A 12495-nucleotide genomic window follows, 5' to 3' on the forward strand; every position below is an offset into this window, starting at 1 on the left:
ACATTCTTTATCTCCTCATAAAAACATCGGTGAGTTTATTGCTGCTGCTGCTATTGTTGTTGGAAAGCTTTGCATACAATGTAGCTAAATAAACCTTTAGCTATGTCTTTCAGATCATCTTCTGTAACAGTCAGAAACCTCACACTTGGGAAACTACCCTTTCACACTTGAATGTGACAAGGCCACTGCCCTTATCACAGTGCCAAAAGCAATTTGCTTTCTATTTAATCATGAAAATCATCTTTGGGTTGAGAAGGGGCAGGGCTAGCGCAGCGCATCCCAGACCTCCACAGCACTCATCACATCTAGAAAGTTCGAAGTGTGGATAAATGTTACCCAGATGCTTCTTAAGGGAAAAAGATTTTTTTGCCCTCTGAGATGTGGACCTCGAATGGAGAGAAGAGGGGTATCAGAGCGTGGTCACTTAATGTTGACCACCAACCATGTGTGTTTGGCACTGTGCTGGTACCTTTTGTCAATTGTTCTCATTGAGCCATTCTAATTATTAAAGTACGTATAGTAGTGTGTCACACGACATCTTCCAAAAACCAGCCTTAAAAATGAGCGTTTGCCTTTTCACAGCTTTTCCTGGGAAGCCTCCTTTCGTGACTAGAGCACCCCATTGCCTTACTTCTCCTCTTTCAGACGTGGGCTGGGTGGCTGCCAGGGTCTCTCTCATCCACTGACTCAACTCACGACCTTGCGCCAAACCTGACTCATAGCCGGCCTACAGGATGGCGTAGAGCTCCCTTGTGGGTTTCCCTGACTGCCAATTTGTACAGAAGCAGAAAGGCCCATCGTATTCCTGCGGACCAGCTGGTTGTTTTCAGACCTTGCAATTAGCAGTCCGACTGGTAACCCGTGACATCACCACGACCCTTCCCATGACCATTAATTAAGCTGGAAAGGAAGCTTCCAAGGGACTTCGCTCTTCACTGGTCATTATCCATGATTGATAGGTTTGTGTATAGATAAATCCACATGGATCTACAGGCAAAGATTACAATTAATAAGAGACTTCAGTATTGTCGCTTAACAAACTATTTATATGAAAATGAATTCTATTTCCATTTTTGCTCAAACAAGAATTTCACTTCTAAGGATTCCTGTTATCATAGCATAAAAGTATGATGTGGGAATCAAGTCAAAAACAGAGATCTTACCTTTGCTCGTATGCACACGAGTCTTAGAGCCCCGTGGTGCACGCCAGTGGTCAATTTGTTCAGCTCTGCAGCAAAACCACGCTGTATTAATAGCGCCCACCATTTGCTATCAGCTACATCCAACTCATATGGTGACCCGTGTGTGTCAGAGAGCTGTGTTCCGCTCTGTTTGAATGGAGGAGGTCTGGGCCCTTCTTTCACGGGACCTCTGTGTGTATTCAGCCTCCCAGCCCATCAGTCAGCCGATGAGCACATTGACCATTTCCGGACCCAGAGACTCCAGGACACCACAAACCAAAACCAACACCCTAATTCTTCGCGATTCTGACTCATGGGATTGCCAAGACCGAACATCGTTACAAGAGCAGACTTCTTCTTTCTTCTGAAAAGCAACTGGTGGGCTTGAACGGTGGGCTTTGTCGTTAGCTGCCCAACACCTAATCGCATCTGCCCTCATACCTGGTAGAGCAAGTCCTCTAGCTTCGTTCTTGTCAAGAGTCCCTTTGATTCCCTTGACTCTCTTCGTTTACATATAAAATTTAGAATAAACGTGTCAAGGGCCACAGAAGAACCTACTGGGTTTTTACTGGAAAGAAATTGAATCTAAAGAGTACTGTGGGGAAGATGAATATATTTACCGGACTTTAATCTGCCTTTCCATAGATGACCATATTCTTCCATTAATGTAGATCTTCTTCAATAACTCCGCAAGATTCATTTATTTCCCAGAGCTCTTACATGATGCTTTTTAAAAATGGTGTTTAGTGTTCTTGGTGAGGATGTACTCAGCAATGTAGCTTCCCACTTAGCAATCTCTACTCAGCTATTCCGTGCCATTTGTTACCTTCTTAACAGGCATGAGCGTGCTCATTATGTTTGTTCCCAGTGTTCTTAGACATCTTTTTGTTAAATTTGCTTCTGTTAAAACTGGAATCACTTTTAAAATTTTCCATGGATAGACAGATATATGACTCACTCATACGATTTTTATTATCATCTAGGTGGGGGGTTGCGTTTCAGATCATTAACTTTGTATTCAACAGTTTAAACTCCTCATCAACATCCCCTCCCCAATAGTTTACTCCCCCACCCCCGATCCTGGATTGCTCTTCTCCCTCCTGTGGGCTGCTAGCTTCGATTTCACTCCACTCAACACCGATTAACAGTCCAGCCCATTGCTTTCTTTTCCCACCCTGCCCACCTCCGCCTTGGAAAACTCCAAACATTTCGTTTGGTATGAAAAGTCTATATCTTAGTAATTTTCCTGTAACAATGGTCTCATCTAATACCTGTCCTGGTAGGCTAACTGCTCAGCAGAACTTCTCCAGATCCACCACGCCATGAAGTGCTTCCGGTTTCTTCTGTTTCTTAGCAATGCAGAGTATTCTATTATGTGTATTCTAGTTACCAAAGTTTCTTAATCTAGTCTTCTACCGACGGGCATTTAGAAGGTCTGCATCTTCTTGCTATTAGAAACAGTACTTTGATGAACATGGGTGTGCATATGTCTGTTGGTGTTATGACTCTTTCTTCTCTAGGGTACGTGCAGAGTGGAGGGATGGCTGAGATCACATGGAATTTCTAGTCCCATTTGGCTGAAGCAGCGCCCTCTGCTTTCCAGCGGCTGCATATAATTACATTCCCACCAGCAGCATACAAGGGTTTCTATCTCTCCACAGCCTCTCCAGAATTTGTTATTTTCTGCTTTTTTGAACAACATTGCCATTGTTGGTATAAAGTGATAGCTCGTGTCCCGTCGTTGCTCTGATCTGCCTGTCCTGGATGGCTAGTGATAACGAGCATTTCCTCCTATGTTTATTGGCCATTTGCATGTCATCTTTGATGAACTGTCTTGTCATGTCCTTTGCCCGCTTTTAAATTGGGTTATTCATCTTTCTCTTTTTGAAGTGTTGCAGTTTTCTGTAGAGTTTAGTGCAGTCCCTTGTCCTTTGTATCATCAAAAACAATTTTCCCAGGCCATGGGCGCCCATTTGATGGAGCGTCTCGATGCACATAGTCTCTTATTTTAATTGGTCCCTGTCATCCTTTTGTCACCCGTTGTGTGTGCTCCCTCTGCGATATTTGGTAGTGCGTCTATGCCCTGGAATAGGGCCCGTAAGTTTGTCACCATGTTCTCATTGATGATCTTCATAGTTCTAAGATTGACACTTAGGTCTTTGATCCATGGGGCAAGCTGTAAGTCCTGCTTCATTCTCCTACAGATGGAAATACAATTTGGCAGGCACCATATGTTCTACCCCATTTTTTTCAGTCCTTTGTATGATACTGGATTTATGCCAATATTTCTCAAGCAACATTATTAAACTCTTATTAAGCTTTTTAAAAATTTTTCTGTTACTTCATCTGTTGGCAAAGCATTAAAAACAAGACCAACTTTACATAGCTCTATTATCTTGGTATTCAAACAATACCTAGGGGATGATAAACGCTGATTTCACTGCTAAATGGGTTTTGAATGCGTTAAAGGACCATCAGTGTCCACTGTAAGGTCTTTCTTCTTTCTGTGCCTTAGTTTGCCCTCCCCCACCCTGCCCACCTTATGGTATAATTGGAGTCCTGTTGGCATAGTACTTACAGGTTGAATTGCTAACCATATGTTCTGGAGTTCAAAGCCATCAGTCACTCCACAGCAAAGAGAGAAGGCTTTCCCCTCCCTGAAAAGAGTTACAGCCTTGGAAACCCACAGGGGCAGTTCTACCCTGTCCTATGGGGGCACCACAAGCTGGAATCAACTCGGCAGTAAGTTTGTTTTTGGAGTTTGGAAATGGTGTCATTGAAAAAGAGATGATCAATTCAGCTACATTTTCTCATAATGATGTTTTAAATGTAACAAGGTCAAGGTCAGCTGAAAACCACACTGTGAAAGAGTTTAAACAATGTTACGCTCCCGAGTGGCTGGAGCTTTTTGTCAATTACATGCTGTTGCTCCTTCTTGCTTCTGAGTACCAGTTACTGAATAGGCCGTGCTTTTCGATAGCATTCAATTCAGAGTTCTTTTGCTCCCCTGATCATCCTTTAGAATACTCTGACATTGGTGAGATACAATTCCTTCTACTTGAACTCTCAGTTGCTATGGAGCTGACTCCTCCTCATGGGGGCTCCGTGTGTGTCAAGGTGGAACTGTGCTCCATAAGGTTTTCAACAGTGAGTTTTTCCAAAGTAGATAGTCAGGCCTTTCTTCCAAGGTGCCTGGAACTTCCGATTCACTTTACCATGAAGTCCCTGAACCATTTCAGCCGCAAGACCTGAAAATGGGAGAATGGTATAGAGAAGCAGAAAAGGATAGGACCTGTGAGACTAGCAATGGTCAAGTTTGGCTGGGGTAAGTTGTGTCTGTGAGCCCCTCTCAGGTTTATCTATGTACTAGCCAGACTAAGCTGCTTCTCTCGTGGGGCATGGCGATGGAATCATTCATTACTTGGCTGCAAGGTTGCTAACAGAAAGGTCAGCGGTTCCAACTCACTGGCCCCTGTGTTAGTCGAGCTAGACAAGAGAAACAAATCCATAGAAACACACATATGTGTATAAGAAAGAGTTTTATCTAAAGGGTAACTGTACATTAAGAAAGCATCCTAATCCAATCCAGTCCAACCTCATAAGTCTGATATTAGTTCATATGTCCGATACCAATCTATAAAGTCCTCTTCAGACTCACGAAACACATGCAATGACACTGAATGCAGGATGATCACAGGCCAGTGAAAGTCTTTGGATCCAGTGGCAGTGGAAGTATCTCAGCACTGGCAGGGGTCTCCACGTGGCTTCTCCAGGACCCAGGGCTGCATCCGGGTGGGTCCATGTGTCTTGTCAGCTGCTGTATCTCCCAGGGTGTGAGCAGAGAGAGAAGTGTCTCCCACCTCCAAGGAGGAAATAGCAGGATTTCCCAGAATTCCCAGGAGAAGGCCTCGCCCACACAGAGGCCTCATTGGTTATACCTTGATTGACAGGCTCGACTCCACCCCTTCCCTCATAATCCACTCAAATTGACACCAGATTGTGTAGCTATCACAGCTACTAGGTGCGAGGAAAGAGCTGGCAATGCACTTTTGTAAGGATTCCAGCCTGGGAGAGCCCAGTGGGGAGTGCTATTGTATCCTATAGGGTCGATCGAAGTGGGAGTCAACTCCGAGGCCCACGATGATACAACAGCAGCAACTTTTTTCTATTGCTATTTCCAGTACCTAGTGCATTAGATGTTATTGATCTTAAGTGATTGTGGAACTTGGCCCCATCTTTCTGTAAAGCTATTGGGTTGATCACATACTATTTTCTTTGTGAATTTAGTATTTTTTCTTATTTTCTTGTTTCTCTATTTTCTTATGTGAATTTAGTATGTTACATGGACTCGTTTCTAATGTGAAGCGTGCAGTCCTGGAATAAACCCACGTTGGCAATCATCTTCTTGGCAGATAATGAAATTCTATTTACTGATGATTTGTTTAAGATTGTTTGGTCTGTAGTTATAGATGAAATTCACCTATAATTTCCCTTTCTCAATATATCCTTGTTGAGTGGATATATCAATACTAGCATCATAAAAATGATTAAAGGAGTGTTTTCTCTGGCATGTCAAATTGAACATGTCCAACACAGAACTACAAGAGTTCTCCCCAAACATCTCAGAATAAGGTCACCTCCTCTTTTCCCATTGTTCAAGCCAAAGTCTTGGCTTCATCCTTCTTTTGTCCTTTCCTTTATCATTCTTCATGGAATCCACCAGAAAATTTGGTTAGCTGTACACTCAAAAGCACATCCACCATCTGACCGCCTCTGCTCTTCCCCTCTAATCCAGATCACTCGTGGATTGTTCTAGTAATCTCTCTGTTGAACCCCCAGAAGAGGGGTGAACAAGTTCTTTCTGTGAATGTTCTAGACATTATGAGCGTTAAGTGCTGAAACTACTCAACTCTGCTGTTGTAATTCAAATGTAGCAACAAATTATATGTAAGTGAATGGGAAGACCCAATTTGGCCCATCTCCCATCACAGTCAGAATCCTTGCCGTGTCCACAATGCCTGGATCAAGCCCTGTTAACTCTCCCAACTCCAAATACAGTCTCTTTCTGACTCAATTCAGCTCTAGCCACACCACGTTCTTTCTTGTTCTTAGAAAGAGCTAAGTTTCCTTCTACCTCAGGGAATTTGCATTACTGTTTTTCTTGTAGAGATCACTCTCCCTCCAGCTATCCACCAGGAAAGCTCAACTCTTTTAAGTCTCTGATCAGAAGTCTTTCCTTAACGAGGCCTTCCCTGAGCTTCCTTTTTAAATCCCAAGCCTCTATTCCTTCCCTGAAGCCTGCAATGTTCTTTTCTCCCTTCAATGTTTTCTGTAATGCTACTGAGCCCTGATAGCCCATTGGTTATGCATTGGACTGTTAACCACAAGGTTTGTGGTTCAAAACCAACAGGTTCTCTATTGGAGAAAAATGGGGTTTTCTACTCTGGTAGAGTTACAGCCTCAGCAGATGGACATTGGACCTCCACTCAAGTACTTACTCAGTGAAAGAACACTTTGTTCTATTAAATTGGCATTCATGATGCGCACCTTCCTGACAAGATCACTGAAAACAAATGTGTGCATAAGTAAATGTGGTGAAGAAAGCTGATGGTGCCCAGCTATCAAAAGATACAGCGTCTGGGGTCTTAAAGGCTTGCAGGTAAAACAAGTGGCCATCTAGCTCAGAAGCAACAAAGCCCACATGGAAGAAGCACACCAGCCTGTGTGATCACGAGGTATCGAAGAGATCAGGTATCAGGCATCAAAGAACAAAAAGTCATATTGTAAATGAGAGTGACTGTAGAGTGGAGACCCAAAGCCCATCGGTAGGCAACTGGGCTCCCCCTTACAGAAGAGTCGTGGGGAGGAGAGGAGCCAGTCTGGGTGCAGGGTCGCAACGATGGAACATACAATTTTCCTCTAGTTCTTAAATGCTTCCTCCCCCCACTAAGATGATCCCAATTCTACCTTACAAATCTGGCTAGACCAGAGAATGTACATTGGTACAGATAGGAACTGGAAACACAAGGAATCCAGGACTAGTGGTGAGAGTGGCGATACCTGGAGGGTAGAGGGAAGGTGGGGTAGAAAGAAGGAACCAATTACAAGGATCTACATATAACCTCCTCCCTGGGGGATGGACAACAGAAAAGTGGGTGAAGAGAAACATTGAACAGTGTAAGATATGACAAAATAATAATTTATAAATTATCAAGGGTTCATGAGGGAGAGGGGAGCGGGGAGGGAGGGGGAAAATGAGGAGCTGATATCAGGGGCTCAAGTAGAAAGAAAATGCTTTGAAAATGATGGCAACAAATATACAAATGTGCTTGACACAATGGATGGATGTATGGATTGTGATAAGAATTGTGTGAGTCCCCAATAAAATGATTTAAAAAGAAAAAAAAAAAGACAGCCTGAGAAATTCACAAGAGCAGTTCTGCCCTGTCTGATAGGGTCACTGTGAGTCGGCACCGACTTGATGCCAATGAGAGAGAGAGAGAAATCGCCTTCTGGCCAGATGGTGTTCCCACCTTGGGCTGGTAACCACAAAGTCAGCAGTCTGAAACTACCAGCAGCTCAACAGGAACTAGATGAGGCTTTCTACTCCTGTAGAGTTACCATCTGAGAAACCCACAGGGGCAGCTCTAGCCTGTCCTGTAGGGTGCTATGAGCCAGAATTCACTCGATGGCAGTCAGCTAACCACCTTCGAACAGACTCTGTGCCTAATATTTGTATTATGCTGAGGATTGTCTGTATTTTTCTCCACTGGAATGTAAGCCCAGTGAGGCAGGAGGTTTAATCTGTCTTGTGTATATATCCCCAGTGCCCAGAACAAAAGTGGTCTTAGAATAAGCACTCCATAAACATTTATTGGATGAATAGATGGATGGATAGACAATTGGCTTGGTCAAAGAACTAGAATTCCCTGTAGCAGAGACATTAGTTCTAGGAAACAGAATAAGAGCAATGACTAGAATCCAATGACAAAACTCTACTCATTGTGGAACTTTTCCATGGAATTTAGCTATATCATTGAGTCATGCACAATTTTCCAAGGGAATCATTCAAGGAAAACCTAGAAGATAATGATTAAATCTTATATAAAGGATTCATGTAATAAAATGGAGACTGGATGCTATGTCGCCTGAAGTATTCCAAGCACAGGTAACCACAAGATGCGGTGACTCCTCCCCAGGTGTTCACTAGCCAGGGTGGTTTCCTAGGGTGGGTCCTCTAGAAAAACAAAACTGGTGAAGTGGTTTTATCTCAAGGAAATGGCTCATACAGTTGTAGAGGCAGACAAGGTCCAAGTCCATGGGTCAAATGTCAGGCTGGAGACTCCTCCTGATTCACATAGCTCCACGGTTGGTGAATCCAGGATGGCAGGTCAGGCAACAGGCTTCTTGCTACAAAGGTGAATGAATCTGAAGTCAGCATGTCAGGCTATGGCTGCAGAGGCAAATGAATCCAAGGTTGGCAGGTAACATGGCAGGCTACTGATGACTCTCAGGACTGGCAGGCATTAGGCCCCTGGATCAAGTCCTAAGAAGATTGACCAACCAGATGCAGGATCCAGATCCAGCAAAAGCAAGCAAGCATTTCCACAATATCTAATTATATTGGAAGCAGGTTACATCCTTGAGGAGATCGTATCATCGAGGATGACTAGGTCTTAACTGCCAAGTCACTGAGAATCCTAGCTCAGCCAAATTGACACAAAGGATTAAATAAAAAATGATAATATCATAAACTATCATAAATGATCATAGAGTTTCAGTTTATGGCAAGAAGTTGTTTATTGTTGACACAGTTAATTTTTTTCTGTCAACATACATCTGTCTATTGGCATTATATTCCCATTTTGAGATTTTCTCTCAGAGAAAAATTGGAATTCCTAGTAGGGATTACAAGTGAAGGGGACGAAATCTTTGTGTACCTTGACATAACTGTGCCTCAGCTAGAAACCCCCCTCTCTGAAAGGGAAGAGTAATGAGAGCGGAGCACAAACTCCTGGGAGAGAGTCTATCACTAATGCAGCCTCTCTTTAACACTGTCTTTTTTATTTTATTGTTTATATTACTATTGTGTATGATTCTTATTTTGCCTGCATTTTTAATAATATGAAATGAAACATAATATTAGATTCTGTCATTGTCTCTTTGTTTCCCTTCTACATTTTGTAGAATGAATATTACCTATTAAAGAATAGCTGAATGCACATCTCTGTTAACATAGCGCCCCAGGTGGGGGATCCAAAAGACAATGATTCCTCCTGTACTTACAAAAATTGTGCTTAGAAGATTCAACAAATAAGCAAGAAAAATAAACACATAGCATCTTACAAGTATTATTAAGTTATACTCCTTGGATACTTGGCTAACATGAATAGGCCATATAACACATATGAGAAAAGGAAATAAAAAGGTAGAGATGAGTGCCCCCAAATATCATTTATGTTGTTTAATCATTCACGCTTTTTAGAACATATTGGCATGTCAATAGAATATTTTGGCATAGTCCAAATCTGGGGTCTTGAGTCAAATTGTGTCTTTTTCCAAATTACGAAGTCTTTACCCAATAACTAAAATTCTTTCTGAAAAAAGAATCTTGTATATTATCAGTATAAGGATTTTGCTTTTCTTCTTAGGCTATTTTCATTTGTTTCTTCTGCGTCCCTTTAATGGAATCTGTAGGTCTCTAGAAAGGTAAGGTTGAAGTCGGTGAGCCTGGCCTGCACTCAATAATGAAACTGCACCATGCAGGATTTGGCTTCACCTTCCAGTTCAGGGGGAAATAATCCATACTTCATGTTTTAACCAAAATCATTGTCCATCCATATGCAAGGAATCAGAGATCTTAAACAGTCTAACATACTAACCTCTCTATTTCCCATAAATGGTTTTTCCCCTCCAATTCTTCCTTTGGCCAAGCTTGTGATTATTTCTAAATTGCTTTCAAATCCCCAGTCAGAATCTGTTGTTGAAATTGACATGCACACCAGGAAGCCATCCACTCTACTGAAGACTTCTTGATTAAACCATTTCGGCACCTGATTCTCATTCCAATCATACCCTAGTGATCGGAGGCAACCTTACCATTAGATTTAGCGGGAGGAGCTCAAGACTGCACATGCTTCATCATAATTTGCATGCATAATCACAAAAAACAAACCCAACAACAGACAACCTTTACTTAAATGCCAGTCTTGATAAGAATGTTCTCTCTTTTTCCAGTGATGCAGAAGACCATAAAACCCCCAAAAACAAAAAGAATGGAAGTCGCACCTCTTCAGATGGCACGAAGGAGGAAAGTGACGACAGCCTAGTTGACTATGGAGAGGGAGTGAACGGGCAGTTCAATGAGGACGGCTCTTTTATTGGACAGTACAGCGGGAAGAAGGAGAAAGAACCAGCCGAAGGGAATGAGAGCTCGGAGGCACCGTCTCCTGTCAATGCCATGAATTCCTTTGTTTAACTTTTAAGCCCTTTGCCAATCTCCCATTTCTCTAGAATGTTTCTCTTAAACACTTGGTGTCAGGCCTCTCATACTATAAACATATATAGAGAAACTATTATTTTCTACTGTATGTTATTATTATGAGAACAGAGCAAGAACAGAACTCAGTCGAAGGATACGTGAATGTGAACTGGAGTACAAAGTACACACTTTTTTGTCCCAAAGGGGTAACTTTTATTTCCTCGGAACTGATAACGCATCATCAACTACCATGTCATTGTCTCTTAAGGATACAGTTCAGTATGATGCATGAAAAACGCTATTCATTTAAAGGACATACCTGTGTATGTTATGAAGACATGGTTTGATACTTTGTTTACCCTGTCCTCTGCTGACCCCCTAATTATGAATTCCGTTTTCGGTGTCAAGAGTGTTACTGTAGATTTTCTAGAGCTTCAATGTCTTTGTGGACATTGCTGTGGAATTGGTGACTTTATGTCTAGCTGTTGTTAGTCTTTTTGGGAGACTGTTAGAAACAGTATGTACAGTATATACTTGCTAAATGAGTTCATGATGACAGTTCCATTTGCTGATGCTTACTGAGACGCTGTGACCTGCTCTTTGCTCCTGTGATGTCGTAGCCTTCTTAATACATCAGGTATTACAGCAGTACAGTGTTCCACTTTGGCAGCATCTCTACGTTCCATGGCCCCGAGGCAGACACAGGGCACATTGCGATGCATTTCTGAGACTTGTGCCACACTGAAAGGGTCTGGAACAGACCACTAAAATGCCCCGGCAAACCTGATTCCAGAAGACACCGGGCGGGAAAAGCGCAGAGCTGCAGACAGTAAACATTCCATAGCATACTGCGACCTGGCTTAGCCAAGATGGCCAGGTCCAAGTCCCAGATCACTCTCCTGGTCTAGCAGTCACTTTCATAAAACAGGGATAATAAAAATGAAATGCTGGAGAGAGAAAAAAGAAATATGAAAACAAGAAAGAAGAAGAAGAAGACCATTTATTTTAAGGAGCATTTTTCCCCGTAGCATAAAAAGAAAAGCTTTATCATCAAAGGAGCGTGTGGTGATGTTAGAGTCTCGTATGGTTTCAATTAAAACAGGTCAAAATCAGAAGGATGTCAACTGGGTAGAAAACAAAATGTTTAAGTTATTCTGAAAATAAAGTATGCACCAGCATGCCAACAGTAATAAATTGGTCTCTGAGTCTTTACCTCCCTATGTGGGTGCTCTGGGTGCCTTCTGCAGCAGTCAGCTATGCGTATGCAAATTGCTCTTACACGTTTGCGGTTCTGAAAAATCTACCAAGCACTCACAAGGCCAACCACCAAAATGATGACATCTGCCATTTCAACACTAAATCTATAGAGTCGATCATAATCATGAATGAGATCTATCGAATGGTTTACCTCCAAATATGAAATTCTATAACAACGTATGGTTGAAAGAGTGCTCAGTTTCATTTGCCAATAAACTGGTTTCTCATAACTTGCATCAAGTTTGATTTTAAGTAAAGCTTTTTATATGTAGATATTCTGTTGAACTTGTAAATACACTTGAAGTGTAGATGCCCGGTGCTTATAGGTGTTACATACAAACGTGTAAGCAATGTTTATGCTGTACTGTAGAAGAAGTAGGCTAGTTAACAGAGTGCATGGGATCGGAAAGCGTCTACAAGACTGTGGGGGGGTTGTTTTTGTTTTTATGTTCCCTTTTGCTGTGAAACAAATGGTGAACTGCTCTATGCATTAGCGGCTGATTTCTAAAGAGAGAACCTTCAGAGCTCTTTGCCTGTGGGGACAGTAGGATTAATGTCCAGGCATCTTTCACCTAT

At 42.2% G+C, this 12495-nt stretch overlaps 1 protein-coding gene across 1 annotated transcript in view; it reads left to right on the top strand.

Moving 5' to 3' along the window:
* Window positions 1–12149, top strand: part of NRCAM (neuronal cell adhesion molecule) — a 257338-nt gene extending 245189 nt beyond the window's left edge. The window contains exon 27 of the mRNA XM_030885203.2: window positions 10419–12149. Within this exon, the coding sequence (XP_030741063.1) occupies window positions 10419–10659 (241 nt within the window). The 3' untranslated portion in view covers window positions 10660–12149. The remainder of the gene's footprint in view (window positions 1–10418) is intronic.
* The last annotated feature ends 346 nt before the right edge of the window (window positions 12150–12495 follow it).

Source organism: Echinops telfairi, unplaced genomic scaffold, assembly GCF_000313985.2.
Source record: "Echinops telfairi isolate 266 unplaced genomic scaffold, ASM31398v2 ScPeMD7_23;HRSCAF=83, whole genome shotgun sequence".
Taxonomy (NCBI): Eukaryota; Metazoa; Chordata; class Mammalia; order Afrosoricida; family Tenrecidae; genus Echinops; species Echinops telfairi.